Below are 17016 nucleotides of genomic sequence, written 5' to 3' on the forward strand. Positions count from 1 at the left end.
TGGCGCACCTTGGCGCTACTCTTACCCTTTTCGATCTCCCACCAACATTTTTCCGCTCAATCTTGATGCTTTCAAACGGTAGCAGCATGAAGTTTACATTCTATTCGGGCTAAAGCTCATCTTACACAAGAAGTCCAACGTCATCGAGTCATCGGAGACACGTCCGCCCCAAAATCCTCTCAGTACGGATTTGATTAGGGAGGTGTGTATAATAATAAGCGAGCACTAGAAGAAAAGCCGTGACGGAAGTGAAGTTGGGAAAGCCCGTTTTCCGCCGAGAATTGAGACAGGCGGGGTGGTAGTAGGAAAAGTTGGGGCCAAAAGAAAAAAAGAAAAAGGGAAAAAGAAAAAAAGAAAAAAAGAAAAACAGAAAAGAGTGGTAGCTTCAAGCAAAGTAAGGTTAGGTAACGCTGGGCATGCAGGAACACCAATACCGTCAACGCTGGTAGCGGTCTAAATTTGGATCACTAGCTGATAAGGTTGCATATCCCGCTCGGCTACAGACCAGGGAATCTCATGCAAAAAGTCTGACTTTTGCATCATTTCCTGCAGACACCCTTGTTCATTCTGCGACAATCGATAGCGTCGCTACAAATATCCTGCATCCTTTGACTCTCTTCCCTCCGAATTTCCTCCCAGGCGACTAGAGCGCCACTGATATGCATTGAATCCGGTCCTTAATAATAATAGTACTTTAGTGGTGAATGCAGTCGAGTCACCGTCGGCGTCGAGCACAAGAGGCACAAGTCGGCCTTTCGCAAGTCAAACACCAACCGGGAAGCGTCGTTTTCCTTTACCCCGGTGCATGTGTTCCTTGGCGTAAGCAAGACGCCGACCTGCAATAGCACTTTCGCTGTTCTATTGATGCCTGGTTTTGAGCTCAAACTTATCTCCTAGGATGGTGCTATCGCAATTTCGAAAGAATTCAGATCTGCGTGGCTTGAATATTCCGTGGTGAAGGCGCCCATAGAAGTCCTGACTAGGTGACCTTACCTTTAGAGCGAACCTTCCAGCCTTCAGCCGCGGACCATTATTACACATTCTCACTCGACGTCTTAAGATAATTTGAAGCTTACAACTATCAATTTACAATCCATATTAATATTATTAACAAGGATACGGCTCGATACTATATCTAATAATCTACTTTAAAGATACTCTTCTGTGAAACGGTTCAAGACAAGCTAAATTCGGTGTTTTAAAGTAAATTATACAAATGTGCTTCGAACCCTTGGGACAACTCTTATTATGTGTACATAACCAATCAAAGTCTCCAAGAAGGAGCCCTGACGTTCACTATCTTGCTGCTACAACTAGGGAGACAATGCTGGAGGCGGCAGGGCTGATGTGGTGCGATCGTCAGGATCGTCAGAGTGTCAGACAATTGATCTACCCGCACCATGCCCCTTTTATTTCATCCACCAGTATCCACATTTCCCTTCACAGTAGTGATCCGAACCAGCATTCTCCATCGGGGTTGCGGCACTTCACTACTCGTTGGTATAATCCCCGTAGCCTTCTTTGCCACGCCATCTGAGACAAATGTCTTCCCCATTCTGCAAGGTTGTTTCTGCTGAGGCTCTTCTCGGCCCAATTTGTGCCTCCCGCATCTCGATTGTTCCGAATAGAGTAATACCTGCAGCTTTCTCTTTCTAGCGTAAGTTGAAGTGATGGCCTCACATGTGCGATCCTGCCATGCAGGGCTGCATTCGATGGGATGCCGAACCCCCGTCCTGCCGTCCCTGGGTCTCGAATTGGGCTTGAATAGTAAAGCGGCAGTAGTGGCAGGCAGGCATTATTTTCCAGACAGCCAGGGTTGAAAGCAGTCTCTACACTTCGCCCTGCAACCTATCGCAGAAGCGACATACCTAGCAAAATCACACCACACCACCCAGATGCTATGCAACGTGGTCTTCTGTTCTGCGACCAGAGCCTGATAACGGTGCTAAATATGTCGGAGAAAACGCGAGAGCTCTGGATTGACGCGACCAATACCTATCCATCTCTAAAGGTACTCGTTGGAAAGAGCACACAGTTGCATTGCGACGGTCGTGGATGATAGGCAGCGCGCATTCCTAATTCCAGACAACAAAGCATTATTCGATGGCACGAGTCATAATTGGCTGCAAGCTTTTCGGATTTTCTGGATTTCCTGTATCTCTAATTATAGGTCCAACTTATCAATGCATTGCGTGCGATGTGCATTGCAGACGCATGTCGTCTCTAATGCTGCATTTACCTGCATATGCGGGTCGTGCGGGGAATGTCGACGCGGATGCTGCAGGTGGGTTTGGGGTAATGGGGTGCAGATTGGGGTGGAGTCCATGCTCTCGACTGAAGGAGCTCGAGATGTCTCATGCGGTCCAATTTTCAACGATGTCTGGTCGAAAGGCAATGCGCCGATACGAGGTCACCAAATCCATCCCTGGTGCCCGCGCTGGTAATTCCATCTCGAGATCGGAAGCCATCTCTCGGACATAGGTGGATCGAAAGCTCCCGCGAATGCCACATCTTTCACAAACACAGTCGCTTTTTCAAGGTCTCGGTATTGGCGGCAAACATTTTCGATTCTCATGTTGTGTTACTATCCGCCCCACTCAAATCCTGTGATCCCCCGCTGAGCAATTTTCTCGCTTGTTGGCCGTTGCCGCTCATTCTAGAACCGACTTTATGCATGCGTATCAAGACTAGCATTCCCTATCGCTGCTCGTTGCTTTTCCGTGGGCTCGGGTTCTGCAAGTTTTCCAAATTTGGAGCCCTTCCCGCAGCTTGCATACCCGGCATTGGCCCCACCACAGATCACGAGAGCTCTGCGCGTGGGGTGATACCTTTGACCTTTTTTTTGCCACCTCATGAGCTTTCGCAGTAGTGTCTCGAACGCAGCAAAAAATCAGTCAGCTTGTTAAAACTGTACAGACATTAGATTGGCAGGGAGCTCCGCAAACTCAAGCAGTATTGAGGGGAGTAAGATAGGCACGTGTGAAATTGGTCGTTTGCGTACTGCTCGACTCCGAAGGACTATGTCATCGCTTTATCAAAAAATCGTAGCTGTTCCTCAGAGTCCGTGGCGGGTCTTCAACCATTTTAACGTCCGCGCCTCGAACTCCAGATGGCTGAGCGGTGACGGCCTCTGGCAAAAAGAGAAAGAAGAGGTCCTCGGAGAGATGTCCGCTGAACGTGGTCTCTGAGGTTTAAGTATAAGGGTGCCACCAGTGCCGTAAGGTTAGCCATCGCCGGCGCGAGCCCTGCCACGCGGCCTCGAGAAACGAAAAATCCCAACATCCCTTGATGCCATTACAAACCTCCTCATCGAGCCACGTGTCGCCAAGAGGTAGCTTCCGAGTCGTTGATGGAATTGCGATTCCTGGTCCCGCTATCTCCCCCCCAAAATATGGTGGATCTATCATCTATAATCCATGCGCGCCAGAAGAGCGTTTGGTAGAGAATATCCATTTCCCCTCAATCTCACTGCCTTTCCTATGATCCCAACAGCCAGAAAAAAAGCATCACAACCGTCTTTCCGTCCACACCAAGCATTGTCTCCCTATTCGCCAATCTCTCCACTACAGTGACGTTCGTGAATCTCGAATCTATCCAACGAGACCACCAACCAAAGAAAGAATCAGAATCGCAATGACCATCCCCTCCCAACTTCCCTGAACAAAGATTGCATCGACAGAGCAACATCTCTCACAGAGCAAACCAATCCCATGTGCGCGCACGAAATCTCCCGGCCGATCCAAAATACCCAACGGCACCACTTCTTCCCTCCTCCACGCCATGTCCCCAATTGACCACAAATCAGGGTACGACACGCCCAGTTTGCCAGACGAAATACAGGTTCCCGGAGAACAATCAGCAGATTTTTCAGAGCGCGGACGATTCCTACACTGACGCGAATGGTTTGCCCACTTCCAATTTCCTGCATAGCGTTAACTCCCTCGATTTTCGATTTCCGATATTCTTGCCTCTACTTAAATGACGGAAAGGCAACGATATCACCAGTCTTTCCCCTACTCTTGGTAGCGTACAGCAAACCCGGTACCGCCGCATCTGCCCCGGAAGTCAATCCGTACCGGACCGGTACCATGACTACGGACCCAGGCCTCACGGGGAGCCACGGGTCATGATGGGAGGTCGAACAAGACGCAGGAACCAACTGATTGGAGAAAAGGAACGACTCAGTCGTTGAGAACAGGGTGTCCCCGGACTGTCAAAATTCGTCGAGGCCATTGTTGTGGATTGCCGAGGCAAGCAAGCAGGGGCACCAGGGGAGCAAGTAGGTAGGGTCTTGGCGGCAGGTATGATCAATAGCGAGCAAGACTTTATAGCTAGTACAAGAATCAGGGCCGAGTCGTTTCACTTACACTCAAGTACCGCGACCATAGCCTCGAGCCGCCATGAAACCAAACGGGGAAAAAAAGATGGGAAATGATAGCCTTTACACCCACCACGCACCATCCCAACCGAGCACAACAGCCCCGAAACAACTACAACGTCAATTCCTTTCATCCACGGCAAACCTTTCGTCGCAGAAAGTCAGCGTCTACACCATATCCAAAGTACATAACGCGTCGATTTCCACGTCCATACAGAGTCAGCTTTCCGATAGCTATCGGTTCATCTCGTAGCAATTTTTCATGAGCCTCGAGCGTCATTATACTGTTTAAAAAGACCCGAGGTTTCCGAGGATGAGAGAGTCCAGCCTGCACGGTACAGGCGGATCCCCGAAAGGTGCTCGCGAGGATGTAATTTCTATCGGGGTGATAGCGGAGGGAATAAGGAAAGGGTGTGGATTTTTTGCCCGGGGGGGTAGATCCTCACGTCCTTCGCAAGGTTACATCGTTTGTGCTTGTATTAATTTACGGATGCGCTTGTCTGTCATAGCCTCAGGGTGCATAAACTTGACGAAAGCCCCCCCCCCCCCAAACCCTTTGCCCACCCGTAAAAAATCCTCCAATAACGCGGGTTGCATATCCCTAAACCCCCTACGCTGGCCCAGCCGTTTTCGTCGGAGCCCGAGGCGCCATGTGAGGATGTGCGTACGCCCTGACATCTCGCGGAGGCAGCGGCATGCCCGGAAAGCCTGGCCCGGGGAGGCCGCCGAGGGCGGAGGTGAGCGCGGTCGGGGGGTCGATTCCGTGGCCGGGGTCACAGTTGTCGAAGTTGGGGTTCCAACCCGGGATCGCGGTGACGAAGGCTGGCGGAGCGAGCAGGGGACGGTACGGCTGTCCGGCTTCGACCTGGACTCCAGGTGGAGGGCATGGCAGATCGTCGAAGTCGAAGGCGTCGGTGGAAAGGCCGCCGCCGGGCGCTGTCGCTACCGTTGATAATTCACCGGATGCGAAGGACGTGGTCAGATCGAAGCTGGCCTGGAGGAGTTTGGTTCCACAACCGTCGTAGAGATAGAACGAGGTGAAAATCACGTAGACGCTGGGAGATTGCCTGTGGCAGTAGCTTTAGTTGACGTTCGCAATCATTAGAGACAAGAGCAGCATACATCGACAATCCAGCGGGAGGTGTTACAACTGGAGGGCTGGCAAGTGTGGCAAGGCAAGCCGTATTCGTCGGTGCCACGCTGGGCCAGTAGAAAAGAGACACCGACTACACTCATTAGCCGTGGTGCGAACTTGATAATGTCGTGCTACTTGCCTCGTAGGAGAAGGTGCAGCCTCCAACTTGACATTCTGTATCATAAAAAGGAGGATTTATTTGGACGACGGATTTAAGCACATCTCGTGGTTGGAATTGAGGCGCATCGGGAAGGTGCCCAGCCGGTCTTTTTTCAAGGGATGCAGGACTGATGAGTGTACATAGCGATGCGAGGATGCACACAGTGAACCCGAGTGAGATATCTCCCGTCATTATCGTGAAATTCTAGTCGACCGACGTAATCGCAGTCGGGTTCGAGAATCCAATAACCATGAGACTTTTGCTGAGCTGGGAAACAACAGTTGCTGTCGAGGGCCAGACGGGATCCTGGATATAAGGAACCGCGAGTGCTGTCCGCAGTAAGAGGTTCAAGTAAGGCATAAATACAACATTGAAAGCATCCTCTGCACTAAGAAGAGATGCGAAACTTCACAAGTCTGTGCCTTCGGGTACTACAATGTGTAGGATCAACGCATATCTTTTAGATCGATAACATTCTTCTAGACAATGAACAGGCTAGCAGAAGTCGCAGTCTAGAGCAAGGAGCAAAGACGGCCCACATCATGTTTCAAGAGATCAAGGTCTCCAAAGCCTGCCGAAGGCCCGGGAAAGTCTTTGCTGGCTAGGAGCCAGAGGCAACAGCTTCTTTCGTTGCACCCGTATGCGATCGTGTGGCGTAAAGATGTTTGCAGAAGCATAGATATTGTGAGACCAGTTGCATCTGGGTCGCTGCGCCTAGCAGTCCAAAGGAGTACAAGCGAGAGTAGAGTGGCCTGAATCTGTTCCATTCGTCTGGGCAGATCCTTCGCGCGAAACACGGATGACAAATGCATTGCAGTCTGTTGGTATAACAGAAGCCAACTCGAGCCTACCTCTTTGCTTTTCACATCGGCATACTGGATGCTGGCAAAGCGCTGGTGGGAGTCTTTCCTTGAGTGCAGGCGTACATATCCCTCTCACATCGGTTGTAAAGTCTGCCTGGAGTGTAGGGAAAGATCTGGTGCTGAATAGGGAACGGTATCGAGTACGCTGTTCAACCAACATGATAGGCATCTGTACCTTTCATTGGCCCCCACTATCATCTATGTGGTTCCGGGGTTCCAAGATGTGGTGGAAATAGTGGTACTTGTGCCTCACGGGAGGATGCGACATGAAACAAGTGTGTAGACGGGCGATGCTATGAAGGTGATGCAAGTCTGTTCTTAAGGTGAGAAGAAAGGAAGACAGAAGGAGGCTGAGGCATAGCCTCAATCTTATGATGACCGCTGAGCCGCATTAGCTCCGTCTATCTTACCAAATGTAGTCTACCGCTATTGATGCGATGCAATGCTAAGTAGAACCTCGTTTTAAGGAACGAAGTTGGTCATATACGCCTACCTATTCTATCTTACATAAAAATCGCGCTTACGAAAAACAAGCCAAACAGGGTAAGACACCACTCTGGATAGACTTTATGCACGTAGAGAAAAGAAAAAAACCCAAAAAAACCAAAAATATAGACGTATGTAGGTACGTATGATGAACTGCATATGTTTTATACACATCTCAATCAGATCTTACAGCTTATTTGTTTCCTCTATCTCATGGCTGTCTATATCAAGACGCCGTCGCTATGCCTATCAGACGACCCTTATGCCGCGGTCTCCACCACCCTTCCAACATCTTCCTTCTCACTATGGCGCCGTCCTCTCCCTAGCCTCTCCCGCCAAGCCCACCTTGTCCTCTTTGCTTTCAAGATCAGAAAAGCCAATATTCGGTACACGACCACGCAAATCCCAACCGCCAAAAGATTCAGCCCCGCGTTGCCGTTCAGATTATACAGATTCAGCACGTCCTCCCCATCTGTTATCGGACACTGGCCATTGGGCAAGCGCTGATCTTCCGTGCACGAGAATTGTACACCGGCAAGTGTGTAAGGCGCCAGATTCCCTATTGCCCATTTTATAGGACTGAGATGGTTGAAGGCTTGAAGGAAGGAAGGTACGTGTAAACTCATTACTCCCCCCATTATCTGCGCGATGGAGAGAACAACTGATGTGACATTTACCGCAAAGCCGGTATGGTTAAAGAGGGTGTTGAAGATAATGCCAACACTCTCTCCGCAGTTGACGATTGCAAAGGCATTGAAGGCGACGATGAAGAAGAGGGAAACGGTACGATGGAGGCCTGCGGCAAGTACTGTGAGAATGGCAAATAGGAGAGATGTGAAGATCTCGAAAGGAACTTCAGCTAATGTGTATTGCAGGAAAAAAGCTTCGACCGAGTAAGCGTTATCATCGTGTTCGCGGTAGAAGACTGCCTTTTCATCTGGGTAGACGGCCACATTTTGAAGCATGCCAACGAAATAGAGAGGTGCGAATTCTTGGATGAAGCCGAGGCGGGACTGGACGCTGTAGTAGTCGCTTTGTAGTGGGGCGAAGAAAAGGGTCAGGCAGATTGCGTAGCCTAACACTTGCGTAGTTCGGGCAACGATCGAAGGTGGATTGCGGCGGAAGTTTATAAAGCTGCGGTGAAGAAGGATAGGGAAGGCGATACGGAACGGTGTCATGCTGCGGGCTAGAGATCCGAGTTCGGCGGGTGTTGCGATGTGCGAGACTGTTTGATTCAGAGGTTCTTTCGAGTTATCCCATTCGAGGATTAGTGACTTGACCTTCTCCCGACTCGTAGCTTCTTTTGTTGCGCTTTGCAAATTGACCGTTATCAGATCCAGGGCAAAATCAGCTGGATTGGTGGTTGTGGGACAGTTGAAGCCCAGAGAGGCGAAGTGTGAGAGCATCGACGATCCCTTGCCGGCGTACACGGAATGCCCTCCACGGGCTAGGAGGAGGACGTTACGGAAGTACTGGAACAAATCACTTCGAGATTGGTGAACGGTGAGAACAAGGGTCCTTCCTTCCTCGGCCAGGCCTCGCAGGACCTCGATGATGGAAGATGCAGTGAAGGCATCCAGCCCGCTCGTTGGTTCATCCAAGAACAGGATGCGAGGATCTGTCAGGATTTGAATGGCAATAGTGACTCGGCGTTTCTCCCCTCCACTGATGCCTTTAACCACATCACTGCCAACCAGATTGTCTGCGCAGTCGCGTAGACCCATCTTTAGAAGAACAGATTGTGCTCGTTGCTGCTTCTCGTCCTTCGAGAGATGGGCTGGCAGACGCAGGCCCGCGGCAAAGTGCAGATTCTCTCGCACCGTCAGGTAGGGGAGAAGCGCGTCGTCATCTTGACAGACGTACGAGCAAATTGAACGAATGACCTTTTCGGACGGGATTGCGCCATTGAAAAACATCTCACCACGGGTCTCATATCTTGTCACCATCGAACTGTGCAGGCGTCGAGCCATGAGATTGAGCAAAGAAGTCTTGCCAGACCCTGAAGGTCCCATAATTACATTGAGCACGCCAGGCTCAAAAGTGACAGTTAGAGGCTTAAGAATTGAAAGCGTGGGAACCTTTCTCAACCGCGTGTTACGCTTTCGGATGTTCAGAGTGTATTTATCCAACGTGATGATGATGGTTCTGACATCATCCAGCGAACGAGATGTCATCTTCTCCTTGCCAGAAGAGTAGTCGGTGTCGTTCTTTTGAGCTCTCGAGATGCCAATCCCAACTTTCCAGTACCGCAAGATCAGACCGGCTCCGAGGTAAAAGGCAATTGCGAAGGCAAGAAGAACGACGATGGGCCTCACGATCCACTTGGGGGGAAACCCTAGAGACTGCATGATGTACAGTCCAGTGTACTCTTTGCAAGCAGGATTTGCGGTGCCGCCAGCGAACGGACAGTCATAGAGCTGACCTAAAGGGTCTGAGGTATGACCCACGAACTCATTGGCTGCCAAAGCACCGTTGGAGTAAAAGACGTATGCGGCCCACTGTGAGCGTGGTCAGCAAAGCAGAACCACGTTAGGAGTCTCGTGCCTTACTTTGAGCCATCTGACCCAGATTGGAATCTGGTTCGCCTGTACAAAATAACCGCAGCCCAGCGACTGTAGCGTGAAGCCCATGTTGGCAATGAGAGTAGCACCAGCAAAATTTCTTGAGACAGCGACGCATAGAGTGGCATAATTGACAGCGATATATTGACTGAGCAGCGTCACACCGAAGAAGACAAAGAACTGACTTGCAAGTGGCCGGAAGCCAGTCATGAAGTAGAATATGACGGAGAAGATCAGGGGAACAGGCACGTCTTCCACGAAAACGCGAGCCAGACGCCGACTGATCAGAAATGATGGCACACTAACCACACCCTCTCCATACTCACGATCGAAAAGCTGAATGTCAACGGTCAGGCGGTAACACTCGAACAAGAGAATGAGATAGCCCTGAAGAGAAGCGGCTGTGTACAAAGCACCTGCGCACATCCCGGAGTCAGCGTTGGGTTTCAAAGGCGAAAACCAGACTCGCAAGACAAGTCTCGGGAGTATAAAGAGCCTTCTGTTCCGGAAACATGTCTTGCATTTTCAGGATTCGGCATGAAAAGGGAAGGAATTACTCCAGAATGTACGAACCTTCTCGGCTGCGAATACCTGACAGGCTACCATCCAATTGCAAGAATATCCAGCCAGTGATTACAGCCATACTAGTAGCTTCTAGCATGCTTCCGGCGATACCCAGTGGGTCGCGGTAGGTTGTTTTCAATGTGCGTCCGGTTAACACTCTGATCTGATGGCGTAGTGTAGCATGGTGTTGCCTGGATCTTCCCTCGATCGACCCAACTGGACCAATCGACGTTTCCTTTTGCACGATTTGAAGCCCGGTATTCTCCGGTGATGTCTCAAAAGCCTGTATTAGGCCCTGAACGCGTGTGGCAGATGACTCCTCGGCCTCGGGAGAACGTGTGTCAATTGCAGCCAAATCGATCAAGAATTCCGCGGGGTTGACAAAAGGTGGCAGAACATGACCATGGCTTTCAAAATAGGCTAGGCACCTTGATGATTGTCCACTGTAAAGGGGTGAACCCTTCGCTAGCAACAGAACATGGTCAAAGAGCTTCCAGATTTCGGATCTAGGCTGCGCAGATTTCGGAGTCAGCATTGCTTGTACGAGGTAGGTAATGGAGTTGCGAGACAAGTCTCGGAGCAAAAAGGTCCGCTTGCTCTTGGAACATGTCTTGCGACTCGATTTCAATACCAAATGGGAAGGATCGTGCTCGGAAATGTACGTACCTGGTGAATCGAGCATATGATCGTCCGTCCTTTGACCGCCAGAGCCTTTAGAGTGGCCACGAGTTGGAATGCTGTTGCAGCATCTAGACCTGTTGTGACTTCGTCACAGAACAATACGGAGGGATTCGACAGCATTTGAACAGCAAGTGAAGTCCTCCTCTTTTCGCCTCCTGAGCACCCTTTATGGACGTTGTTTCCGATCCTTGTATCCGCACAATCCTTCAAACCGAGCTCCAAGATCACATTCTCCACAACTTTTTCTCGTTCTTCTGTGGTCGTAGGGGGCGGGAGCCGCAACTCGGCAGCATAGCGTAGCGTCTCTCTCACAGTCAGGGTTGCAAGTAGCACATCCTGTTGCATGACATAGGCGCTGCGAACACTCCAAAGCTGAGAGCTGCCATTGTAAGTGATATCTCCGGAAGTCCTAAGTCTTCCTATTGCGATTCGTTTTGACAAGGTGTTCAACACTGAAGTCTTACCGCTGCCAGAAGAGCCTATAATGGCTGTCAGACTACCACTTGGCATGTAAGCATTGACACCTCTGAGGATCGCTTTGACCTCTGGTTCTCGGGTGCTGTTCTTTCGACCGAGTGAAGCAGTGAAGGCAGAAAGCCCACCCGGAGATACATCAACGTCGACATTGAGATCCTTGACGTGTACATTCACAGGGTCAACAGCCCGGAATGACAACTCATTCATGGTTTCTTCGACATCTTGGCTGGCCGTCCGGTGACTGCTAACAGCAGCGTCACCGCCGCTCTCAAGGTCCTCGGTCATGCTCCGAAAGTCCTTTATCGGAACATCTTGTAATTAAGGGGCACCTCACTTAGGTTGTGGACCTCCTGTGCAATTCTCATACTGAAAAGAGCGCAGAGAATGACGGTTGAGAGAGGGTAGAGACCGACGGGAAGAAACCCAAGTCTTGAAACGCTCGCTTCGGAGCCGAGGTTGAGGCGGAGCGGGGCCTTCCCGCTGGCAGGCGGAGGGGCAAGCTCGCAAGCAACATAGGCTTCGACGCTCCAACTGCATCGACAATAGAGACCAGTAGTTCCGGATGGCACGATCACGCGTGTCTCCTCCAGTTGAGAGCCCGACTATACCAAAAAAGCTCACCGCCGAGCAGCTCGCTTCTTACAAGAATAATGGTTATCTCCTCATCCCCAACGCCCTTTCTCCCACCACTGTCTCCGCTCTTCTTTCCGAAACAAACCACATGCTCTCCTCTTTCTCCCTTACCGACCATCCCATGACCAAGTTTTCCACCGGCGAAAAAGACTCACACGTTGGCGACGACTACTTCCTCACTAGCGGTGACAAAGTACGCTTTTTCTTTGAAGAAGACGCATTCTCCACCACTGGGGAATTGACGAAGGCAAAGCACCGGGCCATAAACAAGATAGGACATTACCTACACGAACTGTCTCCGCAATTTCGCAAGGCCACATTCACACCGTTGCACAGGGAGATAGCCAAAGCGATGGGGTTCAAAGATCCAAGGGTACTTCAGAGCATGATCATTTGCAAACAACCCGAGATTGGAGGACGGGTGCCACCGCATCAGGATAGCACATTTTTATACACGGATCCGCCAAGTGCGGTGGGATTCTGGATTGCACTTGAGGATGCCACGATAGACAATGGGTGTCTAAGCTTTGCCAAAGGCTCGCACAGAAGGGCGCCTGTGACAAGCAGATTTGTGAGGAAAGAGGGGGGAGGGACGGGGTTTGATGATGTGGCAGGGGCGAAGTTCCCGGAGAATTTGGAAACCCAAGAGCTGGAGAAGGACGAGGAGGAAGAATATGAGCTGGGCGAGGTTAAGGCAGGGACGCTGGTACTTATACATGGGAACCTGCTGCACAAGAGCGAAAGGAATTTGAGTGGGAAGAGTAGGTTCATTTATACATTTCATGTCATTGAAGGCGAGAACGATTATGATGGTAGGAATTGGTTGAAGCCTCCTGAGAAGGGGTTTACGAGGTTATATGAATCGTCATGATGAGAGGAATTAACGATGTCCCTAGTATTAGATACCCATACATATTATATCAAAACCCCCTATGGTCTCACAAGTCAAGAATCATAGTGTCAACACTTGCTGCTACTACTGACCCTTACTTCAGGGATGCTAAATGCAAAAAAAGGAATATATTGTATGCGAGCTGTGAGCTATTGAAAATAAGCCGACGTACTATTCACGCTCCCTTCTGTTCACTACTGACGTTCGAACTCACGCATCTTTCGATAGTAGAGCTTAAATCTACCGCCTTAAACCACTCGGCCAAACTCGCTAGCTCCGAACATGAATTCTCCTATGCAATTATATGTCGTTATTTAATTCTATTTAGAGATGATTTACTCAGACGTGTCGAACAGCATGATTGCATTGTCTACTTGGCAGCTCTCTGCTTCGGAAGTCTACAAGCCTGCTCCGAGGACCAGTTGCCTCTATTGTGTCTATGACATGAAAGGGTGGTAATTGTAGTGGTACAAAGTTTGTTGAGGGTTGACAACATAAGCATAAGAGACATTTGTGTCGACAAAAAGCTCTGCTGGAACTGGTAAAGCCAGTGGCTCCCCAAATTCTTCGGCTCTATACCCATGACTGTGTACACTGGTAGACAGGATAACGCCTAAGATTACCGCCCTTTCTGGCAGCTCGCCTGTAGCGAGTAAGCAGTGGGAGACGTGAGCCCCAAGCTTTGAGCTCCAAATGCCACCCAAACTCATTAAGCCGTAGCTTGTAAATGCTGAAAGCTGACCCGCTAAGTAGCTAGAATATCACGAAAGTGACAAATGTCGCACCTCTCATCCCTCTATCACTCAGTCATCAAGCACGCGTGTCCACCCTCTCCTCGTCCTACCATGAATCTCATCTTGTGTGAAGCTATTTCAGTCATCCTGGTCCCCAACTCGGCGCCAATCCTCACCAGGTATCAGCTCGTAGCCTTCTTCTGATGGTAGCAACAATGCAGTTCCAGTTATTCCGGCTCCTAGGAGCATCATGACGCTCCAGCTGATGGTTAAGAAGATCCATGATATGTCGAGTTTCCACCCAGGGAAAAAGCGGTCATCGTTCTCGTAGAGGTATGCCTGTCACCCTGTATTAGCGGATCCGTTCCATATCGCTTTAGATCCCCTAGCTTCAAGTCTTGACAGAGAAGCTCACTACGATCGCCATCCCAGCACATTCCACAGCCCCGCAGAGCAGATGCAGTCCAGCCAATATCTTCCACCCCGATTCCCTTTTTTGCTTGCCTCCGACCAGAATGACGATATACGTAATGAGCGTCATACCCTCTAGGACGACTGTAAATGATGTGAGAAATCCGACAGAGCGCCACATGGAACAGAAGTAACGGTCGCCATGGCAGTCTTCTTCGTGAGGGAAGTATTCGCAGGCGTTGGTGAGAGAGGAACAGCGGCGGTGGAGACCGTAGGTGTAGTGAATCTTTGCGCCGCTGGGCTAAGATGAAAGATGTCAGTGGGAGGCCTTTGAGAGGTGGGAAAGTGGAGGAGGCGTACGGTTTCGCTATCCCAGCTTATCCATCTTGGTATTATTATGCTGGCCAAGGTTAAGGCGGAGGCTGTTAAGGGTTCAGTGAGTGGGTCTCGCCTTACATGATGGCATGATAGACACTTACCAGCTAAAAAAGCTATTAAGGCACCACCATAGACCAGGCGTCTCGTCATGTTGCTTGAGGTATCGAGATTATTACACCAAAGCACAAACGCCGCCCCTAGACTACAGAGCCGAGTAGATATCCTCGAGTGATTGTTCGTGAGATTGATTTATGGCAATGTAAGAGTTGGATGCCTTAAAATCCTCCCCCTTCGTATCCCTCAGCAAAGTCCCACAGAGTGGGATGTAGAGGTTGAAGGATGACAGTTGGGGGGCAGGTGTGATAATACGCGGAGCTTGTGCCGCCAGCCAAGACCAATGATCGACCAAATTCGAGTAGTCAGTCACCGCCGGCGGCCAATGCGCAAATGGTCATCGGAAAATTCATTATCAGGCAGTCAGAATATCTGATTTGTGGCTTGATGCAGAATTGTGATTGGCGGGAACAGGATTGCGCTGATTCACTTTCCATTGTGCATACTAATGCATAAGATCGCCCCCAGTGACAGGTGACACCGCCTCGGCCTTAGTACTCTAGGGGGCTGATTGGGTTCGCTTCGTCAGAGCTGCCACCAGGGGGAATTTCCTGCGTGATAAGGATTGGATAGACTACGCGTCAGGTATCCAATTCATGGAAAAGAGGGATATGCTTATCTACGAAAGCAATTGGTGCTCTGTCACGAGATGCAGAGCGGTGATGAGCAGGATTCAAGTCACCTGGCATCATCGTGCCCGAGGCCTCTTTGCAGGCCTCCGCAAATCGCTGTCTTCGCTAAAGTCAAAAATATAATCCCCTCTCCCTGGATTATTATTCCCCACCCGCCCAGCAATCTCCACCTCCGCTCTACCACGGTTCGTCGTAGTCTGGATTTTCTCCACGTTGCGTACTTCGGGGAATGTAGGGAGTAAATCCTTGTCGATAGCGCGTGGGCTCTCTTTCCACCACTTCTCTGCCGTTGCAGAGAGTCGGCTTTTGCCAGTTCCCAAGGCCTCCCCAGCTGTCCATCGAGCATTGGGGTCCCATTTGAGCAGACCTCTCAAGAAGTTAATAGTCTCAGGCGAGGTGTTTGCCAGGAATCTCCGATCCATGTTGTCGGCTCGGCCAGACGCCAGTCCTTCTCTGCGCCAACGGATGAGCTCAGGACATCCCATAGCTGACAGTGCTGCTAGGTCATCTTGGGTGGGTGAGCCAAGGAGTTTGATGATCAAGGATAGTTGCTCTATAGGCGTCTCTCCAGTAAGGCATGGAGCGCTTTGAAGCAATTCCGCAAGCACAAGCCCAGCAGACCATAGGTCGATGGATGGACTGTAGTATTTTGTGCCAAGCAAGAGCTCCGGCGACCGGTACCAAATAGTGACTACCTATATGATTTCGAGTCAGACTGTCTCTTGTGAAATCAGATTTGAGTCAGAAAGCAGGTCTCGTGAATCTTTAACTCCTGCGACACGTCTCGCAACTCCCAATGCAGTAGCAATCACAAAGGCATGGCTCGGAAAGGATGACTCACTCCGGGTGTCAGAGGTCGCGTGGAATATGCACGAGCCATGCCGAAGTCAGCTTCGTGTTGACAGTCAGTAGGTTTCCAGATCGTTGACTTGATTCCCTGACGTACCAAGCTTGAGGACACCTTTCGCTGTTAACAGGATATTCTGCATTTTCACATCCCTGTACAAAGTTAGAAGACAAAGCTCTAGATCCGCATTCTCAAAGTATACCGGTGAATGATGTCGTTCCTATGCAGGTAGTCGATACCTTCGAGAACTTGTCGGAAGAGGCATTTGACTACAGGGACTCATCAGCGCAGAAACCAACCAATAGTCTACTCCATATAACATACCTTGACTCATAGTGAACTTGACGTTTAGCTCATCAAGCATGTTTGCAAGGTCCTAGCCTCTTAGAAACCGGCGATTCCTCCGTCTTTCCAGACGAGGGAAAATAAGCCAGCTAGGTGCGCCAATGCTCTTGGAATGCCTCGGGTTTTCATCTCGGCATCGGATTACCAACCTGCTCAGCATACTCCATAACCATGTAGACCTCATCCATTGCATGCGCCCCGACTGCCACATCGATCACATCAATGATATTATTGTGCTTCAGAGACCGTAGAATCGAGATCTCGCGTAACGTAGTGATTGGGACGCTATTCTGCCGCTCTTCTGCTGATATTCGTACTTGTTTCAGGGCGACGACTCGAGAAGTCTGACGGTCTTGAGCCCGGTAGACGACACCGTAAGCTAGATCTGGTCAGTCATGCGGTGGAAATGATACACGGTCTGCCTTTCTTACTGCCTTCACCGAGCTGATTGAGCTTCTCATATGAGGCGATGGAGACGCATTGCCCTGCCCCTGGGTCAGACAGGCTCATAAAGGCATTTGCAGCTTCGTACCTTCAATCCCAGAGTTGTGGAGCCCCAGGTCAAGCGGCTGGCCGGTAATTGACATCCACTGTGGAGTGCTAATACTAACATTGTTTTCGCCCATGTCTCAACAGTGCCAGCTCTGGACTATTCGTGAATGGGGATTCTTATTAAGAGTGAGGTCTCTACAAAGTCTCGCAACCCCTGAGTCTCTCCTGGAGTA

General features: G+C 50.2%; 7 protein-coding genes and 1 non-coding gene across 8 annotated transcripts; 1 reads left to right on the forward strand and 7 right to left on the reverse strand.

The window, feature by feature from the left end:
- Positions 1–4988: 4988 nt before the first annotated feature.
- On the reverse strand, positions 4989–5865 carry HO173_012885 (uncharacterized protein; the record flags this gene model as incomplete). Its single annotated transcript, XM_037314716.1, has 3 exons — positions 4989–5445; positions 5501–5604; positions 5653–5865. The coding sequence occupies 3 exons, from the start codon at positions 5863–5865 to the stop codon at positions 4989–4991; spliced, it is 774 nt and encodes a 257-aa protein (XP_037158394.1).
- A 1417-nt stretch (positions 5866–7282) lies between these two features.
- On the reverse strand, positions 7283–11590 carry HO173_012886 (uncharacterized protein; the record flags this gene model as incomplete). Its single annotated transcript, XM_037314717.1, has 4 exons — positions 7283–9520; positions 9572–9999; positions 10157–10658; positions 10814–11590. 4 exons carry the CDS (start codon positions 11588–11590, stop codon positions 7283–7285), a joined length of 3945 nt encoding a protein of 1314 aa, XP_037158395.1.
- A 277-nt stretch (positions 11591–11867) lies between these two features.
- HO173_012887 (uncharacterized protein) lies at positions 11868–12809 on the forward strand (the record flags this gene model as incomplete). Its single annotated transcript, XM_037314718.1, has 1 exon — positions 11868–12809. One exon carries the CDS (start codon positions 11868–11870, stop codon positions 12807–12809), a length of 942 nt encoding a protein of 313 aa, XP_037158396.1.
- Positions 12810–13018: 209 nt separating this feature from the next.
- Positions 13019–13097, reverse strand: HO173_012888. The gene has a single exon. It is a non-coding gene; the product is annotated as a tRNA-Leu (tRNA).
- Positions 13098–13267: 170 nt separating this feature from the next.
- Positions 13268–13540, reverse strand: HO173_012889 (uncharacterized protein; the record flags this gene model as incomplete). The annotated part of the gene is made up of 1 exon (XM_037314719.1): positions 13268–13540. The coding sequence occupies one exon, from the start codon at positions 13538–13540 to the stop codon at positions 13268–13270; it is 273 nt and encodes a 90-aa protein (XP_037158397.1).
- A 162-nt stretch (positions 13541–13702) lies between these two features.
- HO173_012890 (uncharacterized protein) lies at positions 13703–14503 on the reverse strand (the record flags this gene model as incomplete). The annotated part of the gene is made up of 4 exons (XM_037314720.1): positions 13703–13903; positions 13980–14276; positions 14336–14397; positions 14455–14503. 4 exons carry the CDS (start codon positions 14501–14503, stop codon positions 13703–13705), a joined length of 609 nt encoding a protein of 202 aa, XP_037158398.1.
- A 652-nt stretch (positions 14504–15155) lies between these two features.
- Positions 15156–16310, reverse strand: HO173_012891 (uncharacterized protein; the record flags this gene model as incomplete). Its single annotated transcript, XM_037314721.1, has 5 exons — positions 15156–15794; positions 15941–15990; positions 16046–16098; positions 16149–16215; positions 16271–16310. 5 exons carry the CDS (start codon positions 16308–16310, stop codon positions 15156–15158), a joined length of 849 nt encoding a protein of 282 aa, XP_037158399.1.
- Positions 16311–16416: 106 nt separating this feature from the next.
- Positions 16417–16917, reverse strand: HO173_012892 (uncharacterized protein; the record flags this gene model as incomplete). Its single annotated transcript, XM_037314722.1, has 3 exons — positions 16417–16670; positions 16723–16776; positions 16824–16917. The coding sequence occupies 3 exons, from the start codon at positions 16915–16917 to the stop codon at positions 16417–16419; spliced, it is 402 nt and encodes a 133-aa protein (XP_037158400.1).
- Positions 16918–17016: the final 99 nt, after the last annotated feature.

Source organism: Letharia columbiana, assembly GCF_014066305.1.
Source record: "Letharia columbiana isolate WasteWater2 chromosome Unknown Sc0000104_s0, whole genome shotgun sequence".
In the NCBI taxonomy this organism is placed as follows: Eukaryota; Fungi; Ascomycota; class Lecanoromycetes; order Lecanorales; family Parmeliaceae; genus Letharia; species Letharia columbiana.